Raw genomic sequence first — 24352 nt, forward strand, 5'->3', positions numbered from 1 at the left:
GAATAATTTGTTTTTATTGAAATCTTACAGTAGGGAAGTACAGTGCACTGGGCAGGCACTGGGTTTTTTTCTCTAGTTAACAGCTGAGGCATTGCCAGGGAGTGGTGGGGTTCCCAGTGCTTGATTCATGCTGAATTGGGTGGCTGCTGCAAGAAATGAACTGCTGCCTTCCACAGAAGTCAAAACTTCACCTCTGTGAACAGGGATATCTCCCTTCTCCCTACCTGACATGAGACCTTGATGTGCTGAGTGGGAAGGTCTCCCTGGAAACATTGGAAATATATTTCCCTGCTGTTTCTGCATTGGAAGCACAATTCCCTGTGAAAGGCAGCAGCTTCCAGCTGCCATGGCTGGAGGGCAGCAGCTCCTGGAGCCTTTTTAGGACACCCCCAAAAATCCAAGTGCTGGAGCTGCTCCCATTCCTAAAGAGCTCAGAGATGCATCCTTGTCACTCCAGGCAGATCCAAAGTGCTCTTTGCCAACCACTGCAAAACACCAGAAACACAATCCTTGGAGCCTGAAGTTGGTGGGATGGGGATGGGACTTCAGCCTTCAGAGCCTTCAGCTTTCCCTTTGCACAGGCAAGATCAGACAAGGCCACACAGTAAAAACACAATGAAAACAAAACAGAGGTCACTGGAGAACCCAGTGAATTACTTCTGGACTGGATTAGACCCATCTAGAAGAATCTACACCAATCTTGTCATTCTACTGTAAAAAGCATTAAATATAAAGAACATTTAAATTTAGGTTGTGAAAACCACACTGTGTATATGGGATTTTGCAGCTAATTATTGAGGTTGATTAGTTTTATAAAGGCACATTCAGATATGTTAACCTTTCAAAAACCAGCAGGATAATCTTAGGTATTTAATTTCTAAGTAAAATGTGGCATCACATTGCATTCTGTATCTCTGACCTTTACATTTTTATATCAAGAATTCAATTTTGTTTTGCATTAAAATGCATTAAATCCTAGGCTGACACATCATACAATAAGGTTCAGCTTAGGAGGGTTATTTGCAGACAAATTACACAACTGCTAATTACATATTAGAGGTGGGGTTGGTGCTGCCACATGTTGCAAAGGTGGTCTGATACTTCCCTTTTTTGCCCCATCATTTTGACTCTGTCTGGAATTCTGCTGGAGCTTTACCAGCCACAGTGAGACCATGGCTCTCTGAAATGAAGTTTATTTTCAAGTTCCTTGGCATGGATCTGTCACTACTCCTAAACTCAAGTGAAAGACAACCAAAGGGCAAGCATTCAAATACCCTTCAGATATCCATATTACAGATATTCAGATTCATTTCAGAAAAAAATAGTATTTCAGAGAAAAAATAAAGAAAAAAAATTTATATTATTTAGGCTAATGCCCTGCCACTGCAAAGCTCTGAGCTGTTTTCTTAAGCCTAGGAAGCAATTCAATTTCAAGACAGATTCCTCCACCTGCTGTTTGCCTTTAACACTCAAGCAGAGAAGGAATATTTGATGAGACAGAGTCAGTACTGTCAATCAAATAATAGTTAGGTTTCTTGTCCCCTATACACACTAAAAAATGGGGATTGGGTCAATGCTGTTCCTCTCTGGTTCAGCAGCAATCCCACCTGAGGCACTGCCCACATTTCCCTCCTTGCTGGGTGGAGAGGGAATTTCATTAGCAGAGGGATTTGGCCTGGTAAAGGCTAAATAATAACTTGGGTGTTTGTTTGCTTGTTTCTTCCTAGTAACCCCTTTTTTCACAAAATGGAAGAAACATGAAAAAAAGTCTAATCTGGTTTTTTAGGGATCAGGCCACTGAGTAAAGTTGTGGTTGAAATGTTGCTGTCCTCATATGAAAAACCACTGTTTTCAGAAAATCCCTTTAATTAAAATGGAGAAACTTCTTTAGAGCATCAGGCAGAACAAAAGAAATGAGCTCAGCTACAAAGATTTCCTAAGGAGCCTCTGCTTGGAGGCTGCCACTAAAACCCAGCAAGACACCCTTTGTAGGGTGCAGTTTCCTTTTGCCATGAGTTTGACCTGCTCCTGCACACCTCTGATCTCAGCAGCTACCAAGGACAGATAAAAGAATCTTTGGTTTCACAAGAAACAACTCTTAAAAATCCCTCAACATGGTTTCATGCTGGATTTATTCCCAAAATACAGCCCCTGTCAAGGCATCCCTTCCTCTGAGTGATCAATGAGGACAGGAGGGACAGCACTGTAATTCCCTACTGTAAGATTTAAATAAAAACAAATTATTCCAATTTTCTGAACATAAATCCTGAAGGTTTGATGAGGACAGATGCTTTCCAGTTTGTGCATACTCTTGTATAGCATGCATTTTTCATTCCTGTTTACTATCTACTTACACAGGGAACAGAGCACTTAACAATGTCAACATCATTTTCTGAATGCACTGTAGCTACAAATTATTGATCATTCATAAAACATGAGGCAAATGTTTGTGATTAGTTCCCCAAGCCTGATGGGCTGTGCTTACACAAATACAGCCCCGCCCCAGGCCTGCAGTACTGCATCTGAAACTCTTGCAGAATTAAACAGAATCCCACTGCATGTGCCTCCAAAGCCCCTGAGATCTCACAGGGACTCAAATGGCCAGGAAGCTCCAGATGGCAGAAACCACGTGAAACAAATGCACAACAAATTGCCTGGGTTGGTTGGGTTCCCTAAATTAGCCTGATCCAGACAATAAAACCTTACTAAAAGTAAACAGTCAAATGAGACATTAGCAATGGGTCCATAGGGTTAAAAATTGAAATAACTTCAGAAGGATCCATTTTGAAGACTATCAGCAGGTATCTGACATATTATTCTCTTTCCAAAACACTGCTTTTATTAAATATATACAATGCACTGTGCCAGGACTGTCAGCAGAATTATACAGCTAGAATGACTGATCTATATGTTTGCTAATTTATTCTCCTCTCTAAACCAATAATGATCACCAGAAGCTGCCATTGTCCATATCTCGTAATATTATTTTCCTTTGACTATCTGAAACATCCCCACCACAGCTGGAGGCACACAATACATTTGAGAGACAAAACCAAAATGCTAAATGCCATAATCAGCTCCAACAATGAGCATACAGTGGAATAAACTCTGGGACAGAATTCCTGTCAGTCTCTGAGTGAAAGACTAAGACATGTAGCCTTAAAAACCCACTGAAATGTCAGCCTAGGGGTCTTCATCTGTCACTTGGTTTAACTGTGCCTGTCCATCCAACAGGGAACTCCTTCAGTTTTGTTAAACTCACATTAAAAAAGTGATTTCTACTACTGCAGTACATAAATACAAAAACTCATCCCTCCCTCCTTCCTCCCAATGCAAGGCTGCATGTATGGTAAACAAGAAACTCAGACTTACATTTTCCTGAGGTTGGGCAATTTCTTGAAGAGTCCAACAGCTTCCAAAACAGAAATATCATTGTCATTGAGACGCCTGAGAGGAACAAACAGAGAGATATTTAGTGCTTCCCAGATGTCTGTGGATACATCCCTGTGACATTCAGGGCTGCCTCACAGAGATCCATGACCTTTGTGAAGCAAGGCTCTCCCTGCCATTGCCCCCAGACTCCTACAGGTAACAGAGTTTAGCTTTGAAGGAAAAGGGACATAGAGGAGTATCTGCAGTGAAAGCTTAGGGTGCCCTAAAGAGTGTAATGCCAAAGGACAGTGTCAGAGCCCCTTCATCTCCCAGTGCATGGGATAAGGAATTACTGAGCTAATCCATTGCACACAAACCCCCTGTGCGTGACTGAACCTCTGTGGTGCACTCTGCTACACCAGGCACGCAACTGGAGATGGGGCCATGCAACCAGCAGGGCTCTGATTTCAGCTCCTTTCCTATAAAACTCTGCTGATCTTCAAAATGAATGTGAAGGCCACTGTCTTGGCAGGCTGGCCATGTAAAATTCGTTCTCTGATTGAACATAGCTCCATTTTGCTATGCAGAGTCTCTGCTGTGCTTCTGGATGTCTCTCATATTTTTTCTTACCTTCAGATCAATAATTTTTATGAGGTTTTAAATAGAATAAGCACAATAAATACAACACTAACTCAAAAAAAGAAAGTTCTGTTTGAATGGGCTACCAGTGCAAGAAAAGAACCAGAATCTTCAGTTGCTAAGCAATAAAAATGTTTTCTCATACTGAAATGTCTTGAAGTTACATTAATTTAATAAGACCTGCTCCACCCAAGTAGCAGGCAATGCTGAGATGCAACGAGCTCCCAGTCACAGATTCACTCAAATGGGTAAAACCACTTTTTAAATAAAAATGACCAGGTGCAAAGGCAGAGGACTCCAGGGTAGACTGGACAGGCAGGACACAGCTTGGGCCTGGCCAGCATTGGAGGACGACACAGGGCTGGTGCTACAAAAATGAGAGTGATGGTGCAACTCTGAAATAAAATTCGCTTTCCCATTTTCACACAGGGATAAAAGTAGGAGGTGCTTTTAACAATCTGAGTCGCTTTTACAGCCTTTGAAAATCAGAAAAGCCAACAAGTGCAGCTGCAGGCCCTGTCAGAGGCACACTCACAGGTCGGTGGTGTACTCAGGGAGGTGCGTGGGCAGCCGGGTCAGTTTCTGGTTGGAGCAGTCCACCACTGTCCCCTCACAGCGACACTTCTCGGGACACACAAGGTCCATGAAGCACTTCCCAGTGAATTTACTTCTGTAATCCTCTGAGCCTGCAATAAAAGGGAAATATATTCCAGCAAACAGTTGTTGAGAACTGCAGTGACCATGGAATCCACCCTCGGCATTGCCTCCTGTCATCCCCCAGGTCCTGCACACACTTCCAATACTTGCCAAGGACTTGTGCTCAGCAATTTTTAAAATTACTCCCAAGGCTTGTCCCTGGTTTTTCACTCTCCCCTTAACAGAATAATTCCTTGTCTAACAAGCCTACCTGTTAAGGTATTTTCCAGCAAAGTCAGTTTTTTCCCATCTGGAATTTAGTCCAGCAACAAGGAATAAGGCATCTCATGAAAGAATTCAAATGACAAAAGACTTTTGAAGATATCATTTGAAAATCCCAAACGTACAGACCTCAGCTATTAGAGCTGTTTTTCAGAGCAACCTTTTATTAGACAACCTTGTCAACTTTCCAACAATTAGATATCTTTATTAACTATGTTAAACAAACAGCAAAGGAAAGTAATAGGAGTTTAAATCATTTTCATTTTAATTAAGGAATGGGTAGAGCATACTTAGTGAGAAGCACTCCCTGATGTACCATTACACAGTGATTGCCAGACCTCTTTGACTGGGTTTTTGACCCATTCTAATGAAATGCTTTTCCAATTAGGCTCAGTGAACTAATCTGTCCTTTTCAGGTTTGGTTTTTCTCGTTTAATAGCAGCAGGTTGGAAACTCGATCTCAGTGCTTCAAGGAACCAGGAGGATTAATAAATGTGTGTGTGAGCAAAGTGCTGCCAAACCCCCACCATGCAATTCCTGCCCACTCACTTCGTATTTCATAATGGAAGCACCAGAACCATTGCAGGAGCCCTGTGCAAGGCCCAGGGATTGTAATCACCAAGAAGCATTTTTCAAGGTTTCCAAATTTTTAAAAGACAATTACAAGGCTTTCTCAGAGAGAGGAGCTGAACAAATGTTTTAAGAACCTAAAAACATCAACAAAAACTTAAACCTAACCTGAAATTTGCTTATGGAGACTTGATGACATTCATCACCTGCTTCCCCTTCCTGACTGACAAATACACCACTGCCCAGTTTATGACCATGCACTATTTTCTGAGAGAAAAAAGACATTTCCTAAATCCACTATTATTTTAATTTATGTTATGCATTATCTCCACAGGGTGATGCAGTGAAAAAAAGCAATTCTACAGGCAATCTAACACTCTGATCCCACAGCCACACTTTGGTTTAGTTTTGTAATTCCAAGTTGGATTATGAGAACACTGACATACAGATTTGTACCTTGCTACTTCAGCGGTGCTAAATTCTTCGCTGGTTTTTGTGCTTATTATAAATTATACATCTAAAGTGCAACTTCCCTGACAGCACAGCACTTGAAGCATTAGGACCAGTGGGCATTTTAAAGCATTATAAAAATACAGTCTAAGAGTTTCCCCACACCATTATCATTTACACAATTATCCTTTTAAAAAAAAAATCTAACATTTTATTTCCAGTCCTAGACATTCCAAGCTGGGTAGTCAGAATGTTTGGATGTTTATAATTCCTTGGAAACAATACCAAAGACAAACAGTTATCAGAACCAGAGTTTATTAAAATTGCTACAATTACAGTACACATTGAATAACCCACCAACAATCAGTGATCAGAAAGTTGGAAATCTCCAACTTTAACCTTGAAGAAGCACTACTAAGTTTCCTAGCAAAAGTTTTTGTTGAAAAAAATAATCACAAACAATGTAAAGTTTCACAGGGTAAACATTTATTAAGTAAAATTTTTAGTCTACTGATGGATACAAGATTCACCTTCCCATGGGGAAAAAGGGATGGGAGAGTGGAATTCTATATAAAGGAGAAAAAGCAGTGTATAACATTGGAGGGTGAAAAATAAATGTTTGGTCTTCTCTCAAGCTTTCTGGCTGAACAAATAAAGAATTTTATCACACTTTGACTTGGCACCCACCCTCCTGATGGCGAGGCACACAACCTTCCACACTGAGCAGCTCTCAGAGGTTGATGCTGCCTGGGCATCTGTACCACAACCAAAACAGGGGAAAGGCTCAGCTCAACAGGAGAGGAAGGGAGCAAACTTCACCTCCACACTTTTTGTTCCTTCTCTCTCTCTCTTTTTTTTTTTTTTTTTCATTTTTCTTTTTGAGTTTAAACAAGAGTTACTCGGGTAATCACTGAGTCAAAAGCAATCAACAGCCTGTATGTGCTCAGCAAGTACTCAGCCATCTCTTAGCCTGAGAGACAGCAGGAATCACCTGCCAAAAACAAGATAAAATTTACTGTTTGACCCGAGCCTCGAGATCACTTGGACAGGTGGCTGCTCTATTAAGATATTCCCATCTGGGATAGCAATGTGAAATGCAGCCATCTGCTTGCAGAGCTGTTTAAGCACACATACCCATTCCTGCTGACTGCCAGGCTCTGAGAGAACACAACAGGACTCAGGAAGCACAGCTCACCCCACAGGCATGGAATACTCCTTGTGCACTGTAAAATCATCCATGGAAGCACAGAGAAGAGATGCAGGACAGAACATGACCCAAGAGTCTCTAGCAATTCCCCAAATGAGGAAGAATTAAAGCTTGCTGTAAAACAAGTAGCCAAGGCAACAGCAAGGCCTGTGTGTAACTGAGGGCAGTTGGAGTTATTTGATTTTTTAGTTATTCTGATAACATTTTTATTTCACAACCAATGTGACACAACTATCAGGTACTGTGATTTCTTATTATCATAAACAAACACACGATGTTATTCTACAGAACAGCAGCACTGAGATAAAGAAACATCACATTTCCAAGTGCTCATTCTATGTGCCCTTCTGATACCCACATGGAGAATCAGGCAACAGAGAGAAATACCTTTTTGTTCTACTCTTCCTATAAAGCATTGTTTAGAAAACCTGATTTCAGTTTTTAACACTTAGCCTTGTCCAAAGAACTTAAAAGGACTTCTGGAGGATCTGTTCTGCTACAAATCAGGCTGCCTCAAAAGTGACCTGACACATTCATCCTAGAAAATGATCCAGCTGCCTCAAATTTGGCACCAAAATTATGACCATTGAGACCAACCACCAGTTGGTCTAAAACTTGAATGAAAAACCCAGGAATCTCAAAAGTTCTTCATACAACCACAAGATCACAATTCTCATAGGGAATAAAAAAGAAGTGCATTTTTTTGGTAATAATTTCACATTGCTATTGTTAATTTTTATCAGTAACTACAGAAAAAAATCTAAGAATCCTGCATGTCCTTCCTTTGACAGTTCCACAATAGAGATGTGAGAAATTTGCAAGACAAGGAAATCTTTCAATGCAAGAAAACTTCTGCATGAGACTCTCAAAGTCCTTTATGAAAAGGAGTCATTATCTCTGTGTAGGAGGGGAGTTAGGCAGAAGTATTTTGAAGAACTTGTCTAAGCTGTCAAAGCTAAAATGGCCCATTTGGATTTGCTGACTCAGCTTTGCCCTCTGGAATTCTTGGACAGTGGTGCTCCCAAACAGGCCATGTTAGCCATGTCATTTTCAAGAGGTGAAAACAATGCTTTGCAGACTCTTCTGAAGCTTTTTTTGCATTATATTTGTTCACAATGCAATGCCAGCACATTAAGAGCAGGTCCAAAGTTACACTGAGTGGTGGGTGTCTTGTTGCAGAAATGGCATCCAAAGTGTACCTCAAGTAAAAGGATTCATTCAATGCTCAAACAGACATTGAGCATTACATTATGCACAAGGTAAGGAGACAAAAGTGATTTTTAATCTCTGTAGGTATGGCTGGAATCACCCTTGAACATTATCAACCAACAGAACGCCTGACTCCTCCATTGTGAGAGCAGTTAAACAGATTAATTACTTAGAAATACATAGAAATGCAGTAATTCTAATTACTCAGAAATGGTTATTCTGCATGCAAGCCCTGTGGAAAGTCTGTGCAAACACCTCTGTGGCCCCCTGGGAGCCTGGTTAGCAACACTTCTCCAGTTCCACCGTGCCCAGAGGGAAAGGGAAAGGGGATCTCTCACCTTTTGATGCTTCTGCCCCAGCAGAAGTATCCAGGCATGCCATGCTGCAGGGAGTATGCAGCCTTCCATGGTGCTTGACAGAACCATGTTCCATTTGTATTGTTCTACCACATGGTTAGATCAAGCACAAAGGAAAACCCCATGGACAGCCAGAGTCAGAGTTAGGCAGTGCCAAAGAGAGAGGAGCGGTCAGAGGAAGCAGCATGGAGAAGCACAAGCTGAAGGTTCACGGAGAGCTGCTCTCCACTCCACCCATGCAAAAAGGTGCTGGATACAAGAGGTCATCCTTTATGCTACTGCAGGAACACCCTGGAGCACAATTGGGGTTAGTGAACACGAACAGAGCCCGGGCGAGTTCAGAGACAGAGCTGGCACGACAGAAAACACCGCAGAGGAGAGCTCACTGCTCCTTCAGAGAGCACCTGCAGCTCCCACCACACACTGAGTGCCCAGTCCACGCTGCTTTTTATTACTTACTCTCTCCTGGCATCTCCTTTCAGTAAAAATGCCGTTTAGGTTTGCTCCATTTATTTAAATGCAACTGTAGAAATACCGCAGCCCATGCTAATAACAGCAGATTCTGAGATGTTGGTCAAGCTCTGGCCTCAAATGCTCCCCGAGTGCCCTTTGAGCCTGATTCCAGCTCCCAGAGGCACCTCATGCTGGTGGCACTTACACTGACAATCTGCAATTGCCACTGCTTTTCTTTTCTTCTTATTTTGGTTTCCTCTGCGCTTTCCAGCAGAGCAGCACACACATGCTACTGCAGACACAGACAGCATTTTGTTATTCTGTTCCTGAGCACATTTGTTGGGTTTTGTACATCACTCTCTGATGGAAGCTGAGCGTTCTCTATTTCCGACATCCTGAATTATTTCAAACAGCTTTGCCCCTGTAACTCATCCCTGCAACTCTGACATATAAGGCAGAACATTCAGTTCAGGCTTGACTGCTCCCACTGGAATAAAGCTCTCCCTGACTCCACAGTCTGCAGAGCCGTGCCAGTGGACAATGGTTTTGAAAGTCACATCTCAAATGCTTGCAGGATTCCAAGATGAGAGAGAGTTTGTCTGTCCTCTGCACCTGCTCACAGAGTTCTGCTGGACTCCAGGGAAGGTCAGTGCTGGTGCTTTTAAATACAAATCACTTTCCTTAGTAAGGGGTTTGCCCAAAGAACAAAGTCGGCACCAGGCAGATTATTCATTACCTACACGGAGAACAAGGCAAGTGCCTGAGCAGAGATGACAGATAATGCAGCAGGGGTCTGTGCTTCCCCACTCTGCCATGACCCAGCTCTGCTGTGCAGAAAAGCCAGCACTGAGTTACCTGGGAACTTCAGGAAATAAATCAGTACAGTGTTAACTTAGCCACCCCACAGTGAGGGTTTGGTTCAGCAATGAAAGTAAGGCAATTTGATTTTTCAGTCTAAGAAATAAACTGAAATAAACTGAAGCAGTTTTTTAGGGGAACCGAACACAAATCTTCAATCTCCACAAGCTGCCAAAGTAGCCAGAGTCTGAATTGATAAAAACATTAGATTATTAATTTTCTTCTGTGACTCATGCAATGTGGCACAAAACCACATTAATTTTCTCGCCCGATTAATTCAAAGTATGCATAACCCTGGAATCCTCACCTCATTTGCTTAGAAATTATATCTATAACTAGCATTCCTGCCAATAATTTTGTATGGCTCCAGTGAAGAAGGATGTAGAATCCTATATCCTTATTCCTGCACTGCTTTAATAAAGCAGAAATTCTGGCCTGGGCACTTCAAACAAATTAATCCACAGTACTCTGTTAAACAATGACAAGTAACAGTTCATATCTTCCAAAGACTTTTATATTATATACTGATTTACAGTATTAAGTGGGATATCTGTAATAAACTCAAGAATTTCAGTGTCAATGAACTCTTTCAGTCCTACTAGAATCAAATGCAGCCTGAGCTCTGCAAACACCTTCCTGAGAAACCCCAGGAGAATATTTTGAACAAGTCTCTATTACTTTGCTGCACTAATTAAACACCACTTACAATAACTGCCTCAACTAATCATCAACTGCAATGAATGAGAGGTACCAGCACACAAAGAAATCTGTCAAAATCCTAACTTATGTCCCTAGAATGCAGGACAGCAGAAATACCAGGAAAGCACACTATTTTATAAATGACATTTAAATAAATTCCATAAGCCTTTTGGATGTACATAAGATCATCCTGCATAAATGTCTGCAAAAAAAGAAGTTGAAAAGTGAAATACATCTCCAGCTTTGTGCCAGCTTCCATGAAAACCCCTCCCTTCAGAAACTTTACACACAAACAGCATTGTTTGGTTTGCTTTGGTGTTCATTCACTTCTTGTAATCCACATTCTGTTAATCAGTCACTGAACCTGCAGCTTGTAAAGAATTTGTACACAGGACCCTGTTTTAACTGTGGCATCAGGGTGCAACACCTCAGGGGAGCTGCAGTCTCAGAACAGTCAGATGAAATATTTGCTGTCCAGCTGCAGCACCAACACCCTTGCACTGGTTTTTAGCTGATGATCTCTGTTCATGGCAGCACCCCCCAGTTATTTTCTGTATCCCACTCAAGTGACACCACACACACAAAAAGTGCTGCCTTGGCACCCCTGGTGTGGCTCAGCTCAACCTCAGCACGTGGAATGGCAACGTCAGAGGAGAGCAAACTTTGTCCCAGTGTAATTTCTGAGGTTAAAAGAGCAATCAATCACTCAGCTTTCTGACATGGGTAATTGTCACAGACGCATTTTATGAAAAATCCTTTCCTTAGGATTTTTTCTCATGAGGAGCTGAGAGGCCTCAGGAACAAAATGTAACCAATGGTTATCTGCTGCTGTGGAATGCAGCAGGTGCATCTGTGATTGGTCTCATGTGGTTGTTTCTAATTAATGGCCAATCACAGTCAGCTGGCTCGGACTCTCTGGTCAGTCACAAGCTTTTATTATCATTCCATTACTTTCTATTTCTTGCTAGCCTTCTGATGAAATCCTTTTCTCTATTCTTTTAGTATAGTCTTAGTATGTAATTTTCTTTTAATATAATATATATCATAAAATAATAAATCAGCCTTGTGAACCATGGAGTCAGGATTCTCATCTCTTCCCTCATCCTGGGACCCCTGTGAACACCACCACAATTATTTAAGAGGACAATTCAGATCTCAAGGGAGGAATCTGCACAGCCCTGCACTCTGCCTACATGGGGAATCCAGGATAACTGTGATATTTGGATGCCTGTGGATGCATTTGTGACTCAAGACTCATCCTCCCTTTTCCCAGTGCCTCTACTGTAATTGCAATAAGGATTTTGGTGGGTAACAAAGCTGTTCAGATATTTTGCTTTTTTGAAGACTACTTCAATTCAAAAATAAAATGAGGCAGAGCCTAAAATAAACTTCCTAACTGAAACACATCAGTTTAATTTCTTATTAAGAACCGTTCTCTCTGCCAAACAGACCCACCTGGTTTATGTTAAGCTTGGGCTTCCTTGAGTGAAATGCTTTCCATTCTTTCCCCCATTGCAGAGCCAGAACCCTCCAGCATTGTGTTCTGCACAGGCTAAGGGAGGCTCAGAGTAACTGACACAAACTTTAACACAAAGATCTGAACTGCTGTCAAAGATGTGCAGAAAAGAGAGGAATATAACCAGTATCCAGTACAGTTAAATTAATTTAACAACAGCAACACTCCCACAGCACAAGGGAACCCAGCTCCATTACTGTTAGTCATTGCAGTTGCATTGTGTTCTCTAATGACTTCAGCTTCAGGAAGAATTCATGCAAACCAAAGCCCAAATACACTCAGTTTCAGTGGGCCATGAAAAATTCATATTCCTAATTACAAATTCAGTGCAGCATTTAATCTGCAGGTGATTTATTGGTGTTAAACAACCTTCCATTCAGATAAGAATAATTCTTATGCACCACAAACATATCCTCAGTTTTTGTATATTTATAGGGTTTCTGAAGGTAGTTCTGCTGAGTCTTTGTGTCTTTTAGGGAGCAAAAAAGGGGTTCAACACACAGAATTTAACTGAATAAAACCAAAACATTCAAAACATACAAACATACAAAACATAAAAAAAACCCCCAAACTAAACCAAACCAAACCACATAGAAATCTGAATGCAGTTTCTCCAATCATAACCAGTGTTTTCTATCCCTTTCCCTCACAGCAGGGCAAACCCATGGTGAGAAAACTACTGGAGCTCTCATCTGAGCTCATCTCAGATGAGATTTCCCCCAAATATGAGCAATTCTGGAGCATCCAGAGCAAACCCAGGAGCTGCTGGGGGATCATCACATCCCCAAAAAACATGTCCCTGCAGCGCTGCAACCAGGCAGTGGAGCAGGTGGAGACCTGTGCTTGCCATCAAACAGAAAATTCTGAGGGCAGGAGCATGAGCCCATGGTCTGTAAATGACTATTTGCTTATTAAAAATGAAAGGCATTTGCAAAGTTGTCATCAGAGTGATTGGCAAATTATGGGAACAACTGCAGAGTGTTTCAATCAGATAAATTATGTAAGATCTGGGCTAAATTCACCTGCCTTTCATGACTTTCAAACACTGGTTGAGGAATAGCAATGCATAGCAGCTTTCAGTTTGAGAGCTCAAAAATCTGAAATGGTGTTTACACACCACTAGGAGCAGAGAAGGGGGTAACCCAAGGAGTCCAAGGGACACAAAATGTGGGAATGGCCTCAGAAAAAAAGCCCTGACATGCAGCCTGTGCTCCCCTGACTCCATCCAGGGCAGTTCTGTGCTTCCAAAGGTGCAACAATGCAGAGAAGAGAGGAGGAAATTTGAGGTGATTACAAGAAACAGCGAGTCTGTTCCAAAGCAGACAGGTAACCCAAGGAAGGTGAGTGTGTATGAAGACAGAGACTGGAAAAGAACATAAAGAGCATAAAGAATTAGGAGAAAAGCTGCAATTAGTGAGAAGAGGTTTCATCAATTGCCTTGAAAATTATGAGTGAACAAAAAGCAGCTACATTACCATGCAATAATTGTGAATAACATGAGAGAAATGACACTAGCCCTAAATATGCCATTTTTGGACCCAAATGTACTAAAAAGGCTGCCTTTTCTTTGGGTTGGGTTAACAAGAAGTAGTGTCCAGAAAGGAGAGAATAATGCTGGCAGATGGTTCATTTTCCTCCTCCTGCTCTCCCCTGTCCTTTTGATTGTAAGGCACTGTCTGGAACTGAAGGAACTAATTAAAGGCAGTTAGACACAATGTATGCAGGAGGAAGCAATAAGACAGGCTCACTTCAGAGTATTTCCAATAGCAATCTTCTTGATAAAAGTCTTATTTCTAAGAATTAGAAGATAAAGAGCTTTTGTGATGTGATGTTTGTAGAAACACATTGCTTTGATCATTATCAGAGATAGCTTGTGTCAGTACAGCAGGTGGAACTTTCATCGCTTTTGAAATGCACAATATACTGAAAAATGCAAACATATCACAGGGAGAAATAGACATACAGCTGAATGCAAAGGCAATTCTTTCCAAAAGCTATTTCATACACAGTGTCACACAGCAATCAAGGAACCTGCCAAGTCTTGAAGTGACAATAAGCTACCACAGAGACAACACAATCTGCTCATGGATTCATTTCCCTTACTCCTAAAGCCCAGAAAACAAAACTGCTCTGTAGTGAACTGAATCAAATGCTTCTGGGCAGGATATTTGTGTTGATCTTTTCCACCCTTTTTCATATTAAGAATAGGAGCCTCCAGTGACCTCAGGCTGCCAAGCACCATTGGATCCTTAGGTGGTCAGAGTGGGCAGATGTAGCCAAAAAGAAAATGATCATCAGAATTTCACTAATGCTACTAAAAATGACAGTATTTCCCTTTTCTAAACAGAAGAGAGAGAGAATTAGACACAGCCTGTACTTATGATTTCTCTTTCAAGAAAACATCTCAGATTTTTTAGTCTCAGATTGTACAGCTGTGGGGACAGTTGGGCAAGGGGGAGATTTGTTATTGTTGTGGTGCACTGCGTCAAATGGAAAGCTAAAAATCACAGAAAATAGTATCTATTGCAATCTGAAGTTTAAACATATTTGATGGCATATTCAAAAGCTTTGCCTGTCTCACAGCCCTGGGCAAAAATATGTCCTGTTCCCTGCTGTTCCTTCATTTCATGCTATAATGCTTCCAATTCTCCTTTTAAAAAGAATTATGTACATTATCTACCTGTTGCACAGAAGCTCCTTCCTATGGCCACTCATAACCTTTGCAGATGTTGATCCATTGTCATCAGTAAAAGCTCGAGTCATTGGGTTCTGTGGGGAAATGGCATCTGGGAAAAGTGCCTCAATTGAAAGAACTGGTCAACTGAAAAAAGAAGGTGAGTACTTCAGGCTGGATGCTATTGAACAGGATGGTGGGGACCTGCAATGAAAACTGAAGGAAAGAGTGTGCAGAAGAAAGTTTTGTAGATCTGTCTTCCCAGTTTCATTTAATTATCAAATACAGTTCTACCTAGCCCATCTGCTTCTGTGTCCTCTTGACATTTCCTTCTTGATGCTCCTCTGCCACTTCAGACTGATGAAACTTCAAACACCTCAGCTTTTCTCCCGTGTTCCTGCTAACCACTCCTCTCTTCTGTTCTTAGAGAAAAAGCACTTCCCTTTCTTCCCTTAATTTACTGAACAGACACTTCTTTTTTTCTCATAAAAGGTCCTTTCTGACAGTCCCTTTTATGATCACAGAATCATGGAATGGTTTGGGTTGGAAGGGACCTTAAAGCCCATCTCAGTCCCACCCCCTGCCATGGGCAGGGACACCTTCCACTGTCCCAGGCTGCTCCAAGCCCCATCCAACCTGGCCTTGGACAATTCCAGGGATGGGGCAGCCACAGCTGCTCTGGGCACCCAGTGCCAGGGCCTGCCCACCCTTGCAGGGAAGAATTTGTCCCCAATATCTAATCCAAATCAACCATCTTACAGTTTAAAGCCATTTCCCCTTTCCTGTCACTACGTGCCCTTGTCAAAAGGAATGTGGAAGACACACAGACCACTTCAGGACAACCTCAGAATTTTATGACTTTAAAACTGTCCTTTCTGAGATGTCCAAGTATTGTATTATATATATACTATAAGCTTTCCTAGGCTTAACTACCCCTGGGTGTGATCCTGACGCTGCCTGAGTACCTCTGCTCCCACAGAGCCCAAACTTTCTGGGCATCCTCATCTCTTCTCAAAGGTCAAAGACTGTGTGAGGATAAAATCCCTCAACTTTCTTCCTTAACCAGCCCCTCATGTTCCCTGTGTTTTCCCCTCAAAAAAAAGAACTTTCTGACCATTGACATGTACTAGATATATGACACAAACGACATGAAAATAGAAGGATCCTGAAAAAAGAATAATTTGAGAAAGAGATGCACATTTACAAAAGAATTTAAAATGAAAAATTGTTTTCTCATACACTGAGAGGGAGATGTAAAAACTAGAACAGAGAATCCCAAAGGCAGTGAGGACACGGACAAGTTACTAAACTTTGCCTCCCAGTGGGATTGTGTCATCCCTGGATGACACAAAGCACTGCCCAATGCTCTAAAAGAAGATTCATACCTCATGGACATTTCTGCAGAGAGACGTGCTGGGTTAGATCCTGGGATGAAACACATTCCTCAAAATGAAAACATGGAAAATTCCTGCTAAATGCCAAGCCTGGAGCAGCCATGATTCAAAGGGACAAGTTGAGCAGAGCAGGTGCCAAGGATGTCTGTTCCCTGGATTGATTTACAAGCTAAGACTTTCTAAACCATTAGATGTTCCCTGTCTCATGTGAGCAGACAGCAAGTCGAGTTCGATGCCTCTCATCACCATCTGGAAACTCTACAGGCAAGGATCTCTTCTCTACTGAGCTTTTGAACAGCATTAGTTTTCATCCAGCTGAAATCTTTGTTCTGAAGCTGCTCAATCCCTGCTCTCCTCCTTCATAAGTCAGGTTTATGCTTTTTCCATGTGGTTTTGATATAGATGTAGAGCTGGAGACCCAGGGAAAAACAGCCTAATGCCTCAAGGAAAGGACCCCCACGATAAGAACTCACACAAAATATTATTCTCAGCATCACCAGGCACTGAGTTCTGGACTTCTTAGCTATGACCTCTCCTAAATGGTGTCAGCTGGTGTTTGCCTTCTCCAATCTCCTGTACCTTTGTTCAAAGCATGCACGCACACACATAACATTAATTCCTCTAGCCCATTAATAAAAGCAGAAGAAAATAACAATGGCAAATTTGGTACAGGTTTATACAGATCTGTTTCTGCAGGCTGCTTTCCTGTCTAAGTTATATTTATGCATTTTCATTTCCAGTTTATTTAAATATGAATATTAGTGGCTAATTACATTGTTACTATGATGGACACAATCCAAAAACCTAGATAAAATATGTCATAATTTCAGGCCTGATTATAAATGTTGTGGCTTGAGTCACAAGGGATTGAAGACCTTAACAAGCCTGCCCAAGAGAAGCTGACTGTAAATGAAGTTATCTTTATTTTCTCTCCCCCATAAAGGGAAGGTTTAGCTCGGCATGTTGCTCACAGTGATGCACAAAGCACAACGGCTTGTTTTGGGCTGCTGCCACTCAGCTTCATGCTGCATCCCCATCTAGAGCCATTCATCTTTTACCACCAGGAACACAATTAATCATGTTGCTTTTCAGAGGAAAAAAAAGAAAAATCATAGTAATTTTCATAGAAAACACCGCAAGGTACTCCATCAATAACAGTCATTTTTCTCCTCAGTACACACTAATAGATTTGCTTACTGAAACCTGCTTGTCTTTACAGTACACAAAAATGCAGTAATCCAAAATAGATATAACCAATATAACCAGTAGGAAAAACACATAAAAAAGGAGTCATCTGCTTAGCTGTGCTGTGTAAGGCAGGAAATATCCTTTTACTGACAGCTGAACCATAAATAAAGAACAGATAAGATTAAGAAAAAGCTGTTTATGTTACTTTGGAGGTTAATTACAGGTGGAAACATTTTTCTGTTTTCATTCACAACACAAAAACTTTTCCTAAATTATCATGCACCTTTTGATTCAAAGCTTGCTGAAACCAAAAATCTTACCAACCTTGATGGCAATTTTACTGTAGATAGTGAGTGTTACTTATGGATGTAAGAAAAATGAATGTATGAAAGCACGTGCATTGATGCCATTCCCTCACCCCAGATTCACTCCCATCCCAGCTCAGAAATGCTCACTGCCACTTGTACAAAAACCTCTCATACTGTTCTCGTACTGTTCTCAGCATTTAAGATGGGGGAACTAAACTTGAGCTTAGCTCTCATTAGGTCAGTAAGAGCTCTGCTTGAATACAACTGACAACCCTGTCAAAATATAACATTTCCCACATGAATTCATATATATTTTCATTGTTTTGCTTAAATATTTCATAATTTAGTATTTTTTTTTACAAATATATGTCACAAGCTTTTATCTTTTTTTTTTGTTTGTTTATAAGAGAAGACAGCTATAGACTGCTTTTTTTTTCCTTTCCCTTTTTTTTTTTTTTTTTTTTTTTTTAATCCATAAGGTAATTGCTTTTCTGTCGAACTAACCGAATTTGCCCGAATTCAATTTCCAAAGCTGCTCCCTGATATCCATTAGAGCAAACACTGTGGGGCAGATTGGATTAGCGGGCTCTCTGGGCCCGCTCCTCCCCGCGCGGGGAGCGCAGCAGAGCCCGGATAAATGAATTATTACCTGAGCAGCGGAACTTCTTGCTCTTGATCTGGCTGATGCGTTTGTTGGCAAGGCGACGGGGATTGCTGCAGCGCGCGCCGCTCGTCTCGATGGGGTTGTCCTGCAGGTAATCAGCCAGCCACTTCAGATGGCAGTCGCACACAAATGGGTTCTGAGCTAAATGGCTGCGAGAAGGATGGCATGTTTAATCACCACTGACCTGTGACACCCTGCTCCTGCATTGGGTTTTTTTTGGTTTTTTTGGTATTTTTTTTCACTGAAGCTGAAGAGAGGAGTAATTGAATTGGCTCCTGGAAAAAAAAAAAACCACCCCAGGCCCGGCAGAAGCTGCATAGAGCCACACACGAATGGGAGAATTCATCTGCAGCAAGTCCTCCACAGAAGAAACAAAAATTAAGACAGCAAAGCCCCCTTTAAGGGACACAGACCTGTCTCTCAAGTGGGAGAATTCCATGAGCCCTCACACCTTCAGCAAGTCCTCACACAGAGGAAACAAAAATTAAGACAGCAAAGTCCCCTTTAAAGGACACAGACCTGTCTACCAATTGGAAGACTTGTGTGAGCGCTCACATCTTCAGCAAGTCCTCCTTGCAGAGGAAACAAAAATTAAGATAGCAAAGCCCCCTTTGAGGGACACAGACCTACTGCTGTCTCCCAAATGGGAGAATTCTGTGAGTGCTCATATCTGCAACAAGTCCTCCACAGAAGAAACAAAAATTAAGACAGCAAAGCTCCCTTTAAAAGACACAGACCTGTCTCCCAAATGGGAGAATTCTGTGAGTGCTCCCATCTGCAGCAAGTCCTCCACAGAGGAAACAAAAATTAAGACAGCAAAGCTCCCTTTAAGGGACACAGACCTGCTGCTGTCTCCCAAGTCCCATGGTTTCTCCTGAGAGTTTGACAAGTGCTGCCTCTTGAAATGAATGCACCTTACCTGAAGATCATTTTGTATCCTGGTTTAAAAGAAATATGATCAACAAGCTCAAAATGTGACTTAGTAAAGCACCTTAGATCTTTGGGCAAAGGCATTTTGTATCCAAGAAATTTTATCAGCACGCTCAAAATGTGACTTAGTAAAGCACCTTGGATCTTTGGGCAAAGGTAAAGACATTTTGTATCCTGGTTTAAAAGATATTTGATCAGCAAGCTCAAAAATATGAATTAGTAAAGCACCTTGGATCTTTGGGCAAAGGCAGAAGTGGGCCAGAATCTTTTCACAAGAGTGAAATTAATATTTGCACATGCTCATAGTTTCTAACAGTACTTCCTTCATATGTATTTTTTCCTGAAGCAAAAGGTTTTAATTTAAAGACTGAAATGTTTAGGCAAGGTACAACTGCACTCTATCCTTCACCAAAATTTGCTCAACTTGTTCCCTATGAAATTGAAATAGGTATCATAGCATTGATTTTAACTGGGCATTTAGGCTTTGGTAACAGAAATCTGCTGGAGCATCTCAGAGAGAAAGTGTTTTTCTGCTGCTGCTCTGATTTATTTTGCTTGACAAAGCTGAGCACTGTATCAGAAGAGTTTGCCAGGTCTTTCCCAGAGCCAGGCTCTAATCTCAGCTCAGCTAACTTGCATCAGTCCCTCTGACCTCCAAGGGAGCAGGACTCAGCTCTCCCATAACTGCAAAGACAGGTTAAGAAAAGACAGATGTTTCAATTTGGTTTGGACAGAGGTATAAAGTTATAGCCTCACAAGAACTCTGTCCCTCTGTTGCTGTTTTCCACTGGTAGAAACTTCTCTCCTGTTTGCAGTTATATTTATGAACTGCCACTGAATAAAATAGGTGTAAAATGCAACAGGGCAGTGGCTGTTCAGGACTGGGAAGGGAGAGCCCACAGAGCAGAAGGGGCCTGAAGAAACTCAAGATTCCTCTTGCAGTAGAGCCATTCCTGCTGTGAAAGGTCCAAAGAAGTGCATAGAGACAGAATTTGGGGCTGATTTTGCTGCTCTATTTCTAGAGCACAGTACAGAAGATGGCAATCCCTTGGAGTATTAAAAATGGGAGAATGAATCAAAACCTTGTGACAAAGGCCCGGTGTGAAGCAACAAGTCCATTCCAAGCAAAGGCCACCAGGAAAACCCTATGGAAACCAGCAGGAGATGTTCACACCTTAGGGCTATAAACATTACAAAAGCCTGTTGATTAACCTGACAAACCTTACATACCTCTGTGAAAGAACCCTCTCTGTGGCCCCAGCTCGTGTGTGAACACACACACCAAGCTGCAGCAGCAGAAACCATGGTGGAGCTGTGGGGGCAGAACTGAGGGTGCTGTACATGATTATTCCAATAATGGTTTGCAGCAATACATACTGGCCAAATATCTGTTGGAAATTCAGGTTATGTTTGTGGCTGCCTGAGGACGTGGCAGAAACTCTGCTGCAAGAAATCACTGCTGTCAGTTCATTTGTATATCATTTAAAACATTTCTACAACTAATTCAGCCAATGCATTCCCAGTATTAAAATATATACATGTGCATTTGAATACAAAAATTGCAGTACTATAGGGTGTGTGTGCACAGATACTGCAGTATGTATATATATACATATATATATATACACACACACTCATTGATATTTTAATACTGGAATATCAGGCTGCCAACTCCAGCTCTGAAGGAGTACTATTTACCTTTTTATCTTATTACTCACAGCTTTAGGATGAGACCTTCTACAAAATATTGAATCATTTCTGTATTTTTGCTTCTGGTGCCTAGTCTAATGCCTCCAAATTCAAAACTGTTTAGTGGATTTTCTTAATGGATCAAATAATACAACATATCATTCCCCTTAAGTGGGATGTCAGCTGAAATGTGGTTACAGAAGTCACGAACTGCACAGCAGGACTCAGACCCAGGCAGGAGAGATGCCAAATCATTGGCTCATTAAAAACTGCTAGGCAATGATCCTAATAGAAAGTGCTGTTCATATCTCATCCAGAGTCAAATGCACACATTATCTCCCCAACAAACAGCCCGAGCTTCACAGAGCCCTGACATTTCTGTCACTAAGGGCAGGCTGTGTGGATCCTGCCCTCGCTGAACTGATGCAACACTTCTTCTTCTTGCTCCTTGTCTCTCAGTGAGGAAAGGAGGGGCTGCTACATGGATGTCTCTTCCAAATTGTCTAAATGTCAGATGAAAAGACAGGCAACATTTTGGTGGGGAAGGAGAGAGCTGTCATTTGTGCTCTGGCTGCATACTCACAGAGTCTGGATCGATCGCAGAGGTGCAAAGAGCCCCTTGCTGATGGTCTGCAGTTTGTTGTCATAAAGAGATAACAGCTTGAGATTATGCAGACCTTGGAACGTGTTCACCCTCAGGCAGTTGATCTTGTTGGCATTGAGAAGCCTGGAAACAGAGAAAAGGTTTAGAATTCATTAATCTTGTAATAATTGAATAAAAATAGACTGGACTTCGGGGTTAAATCTAAAAAAAAAAAAAAAAATAATTAACCTAGCCATCAAAGCTAAACCACATGTAAAAGCTTCATTTGCCTGCTACATTTCAAAGGTGAAAAACTCACAGTGGACAAGAGTGCTCTCATAGCTGGGGGATATACAGACATATAACAGTGCTAGCCATCTTAAAATACTTAAAAGCTGGGGGGATGTGGGGGGTTGTATGCCTAGCTCTCTCTCAATTTACTCAAAATTCTACACAAATATTTAAGGAAGCCTTCAGCTTAGTAAAAAAAAAATTACTCCTCACCTTGCTACTCCATGCACACAGAGCCCACAATGAGAAGAACCCTTATTTTTCAATTTTCTCTAGCAGCAGCTGTCTTAAGTCTAACCAAAATTCTGGGAGTTTGAAATCTTTTCATAAGGAATGTAGGGTTAATTTGATAAGGGAAGATTAAAAAGATGTTTCTCCTGAGACAGAAAGAGGGAAGCGTAAGGTCTGGGCTAAAACTTAAAAAGGAAAACTCAGTTCACATTCAAGGACAGCCAGGCAGGGGCCACAGGAGCTGTGTCCCCAGTCCCTGTCCTTGAAGGTTTTCAAAGTGACACCAAATAAACCCTGAGCAACCTGCCCTGACCTGATAAGGTGGCTCTGCTTTAAACAAGGGCTCCCCAGACCATTGCCAAGTGATCACTCAAGGTCCCCTCCAGCCTCTACTGTCCCACAATTCTATGAATGCCAGTCACACCAGAGTCCTGTGCAGTTGTGGAAAAGCAGCACAAAGGCAATTTAAATACTATTTTTTAAAAAAACATATATTTTATATATAAAACAATAAATTTTACTATTTTTATTTATCTGGTTTTTTTTAAAAAGAACATATATTTTACTACACAGCAACCAGCTGGTGGGGCTAATCAGTTCAGCAAGAAAATCTTGGACAGTACTTGTGCAAGTTTTCTTAGCTCATCCATGCAGAGTTCTGCCCCATGTTATAAGTAGACACAAACCCAACAACAAGCTGCATCTCCTGCTGAGACAATCAAACACAAGAACACTTAATTTGTCACTGTCATCTGCATAGGTGGTATCCTGCACTTAGAAGGGAAATAGGCAGGAAATTACCTATTTACTTAGCAAAGCCAAAATCCACATCTTTTCGCTACTACCAAGAACTACTGAGAAAAATGACAAACTGCAAACAGTATATGATGTTAACTCAGTTCTCTGAGCTCAAAATTCTTCCCTTGTCAATGAATTTAAAGGAGTAAATATTGCATCAATGTGGTTCCCTGTGAGGCAGCACACTAATGCAAAAACAGAAGACAAATAGGCAAAAAGGAAAATATATCCTCTATTTCTCAGCAAGCAAATGCATCATTTTAAGGACACCTCTAACAGCAGCACAGGGAGTTCCATTCTCAACAAACTGCACAGACACCACTAAAGACAAGGGGGCAGCCACTCAGGAATAAATACAAGCTTGCTAGCTGCGTGTGATGCTGTTCTTTTCTCCAAAAAGTATTTCAGAAGATGCTTCCTCTGCCTTTACACTCCTGAAACCTCTGGAGCACCACAAGCTCATTGCAGTTCTCTGCTCCCACTGTTGTTTTGGCAGAGCCATTGCTGCAGCCCAAAGTGACAGTGTTTGTGACACACAGGCAGCATGGGGAGCTCCAGGAGAGCAGGAATGCTGTGGAATGAGAGGGCTCCAAAGGAAAACTCCCCTTCCCAGCCTACAGGAAAGTCAGTATCAATTTACCCTAATTTCCTCCTTTACATGTTGTGGAAAATAAAGTTTGACATTAGTTAAGACAAAATCCCATAGAAGGCAACGATGGATAAATGAGGTTACATTTTTGCATGAACCAATAGCTAAAACAATTTTATGAAATCATAAGCAGCACTAGTATGACCCCTCTGGAATCTGTATTTCCATGACACCTAATCCACACTCCTGCTGGCTCCCCCAAAAGTAAGAGGGTAATTTTCCCACTGGGCCACAGGAACAGCTCCTCCTCCTCAGTCCAGCAGCAAATGCCATCTCCTGCTGCTGCTGCTTCTGACAGCCCTTTGTAAACCAGAGCAGAGCAACCTGCTCCTCCCAGATCTCACACATCATGCACTTCTCTTTCCAGCTCACAGAGAATCTTATCCATAAAGAATGGTTTAGCAAGGCAGTGTGAGGCAGAACCTGGTAGTGAATTTTGAGCAGTATCCCCAGACATGCTCTTAGGCATTAAAATCCTTTGGTTTCTATCCCCTGTCCTTTTGCACTGGTGCCATCTCAATTTCAGGGAATGCACACCAGCTTGGCTTGGCTGTTCCTGTCCCATGACAAAAGTCATCATCTAACTCACAGTAAGTGGAATGACCCAGGAACAAAACTGAAAACAAGTATGTACTTCCATTTATTTTGCTAGGTGCTAATTTTCTCCCCCATTATTGCAGTTATGGTTTATCTTGCAAGCAGAACT

The 24352-nt window shown here is 41.6% G+C and overlaps 1 protein-coding gene across 1 annotated transcript in view; it reads right to left on the reverse strand.

Annotated features, from left to right (window-relative positions):
• SLIT3 (slit guidance ligand 3) overlaps positions 1 to 24352 on the reverse strand; it is a 483586-nt gene that overhangs the window by 113229 nt on the left and 346005 nt on the right. Inside the window, exons 13-16 of the mRNA XM_054287925.1 lie at positions 21678 to 21821; positions 18461 to 18624; positions 4547 to 4697; positions 3373 to 3447 (exon numbers count right to left, since the gene is read on the reverse strand). Of these exons, the coding sequence (XP_054143900.1) occupies positions 3373 to 3447; positions 4547 to 4697; positions 18461 to 18624; positions 21678 to 21821 (534 nt within the window). The remainder of the gene's footprint in view (positions 1 to 3372; positions 3448 to 4546; positions 4698 to 18460; positions 18625 to 21677; positions 21822 to 24352) is intronic.

Source organism: Melozone crissalis, unplaced genomic scaffold (genome assembly GCF_028551555.1).
Source record: "Melozone crissalis strain CALT ecotype California unplaced genomic scaffold, PUWL_Pcris_2 ptg000061l_1, whole genome shotgun sequence".
In the NCBI taxonomy this organism is placed as follows: domain Eukaryota; kingdom Metazoa; phylum Chordata; class Aves; order Passeriformes; family Passerellidae; genus Melozone; species Melozone crissalis.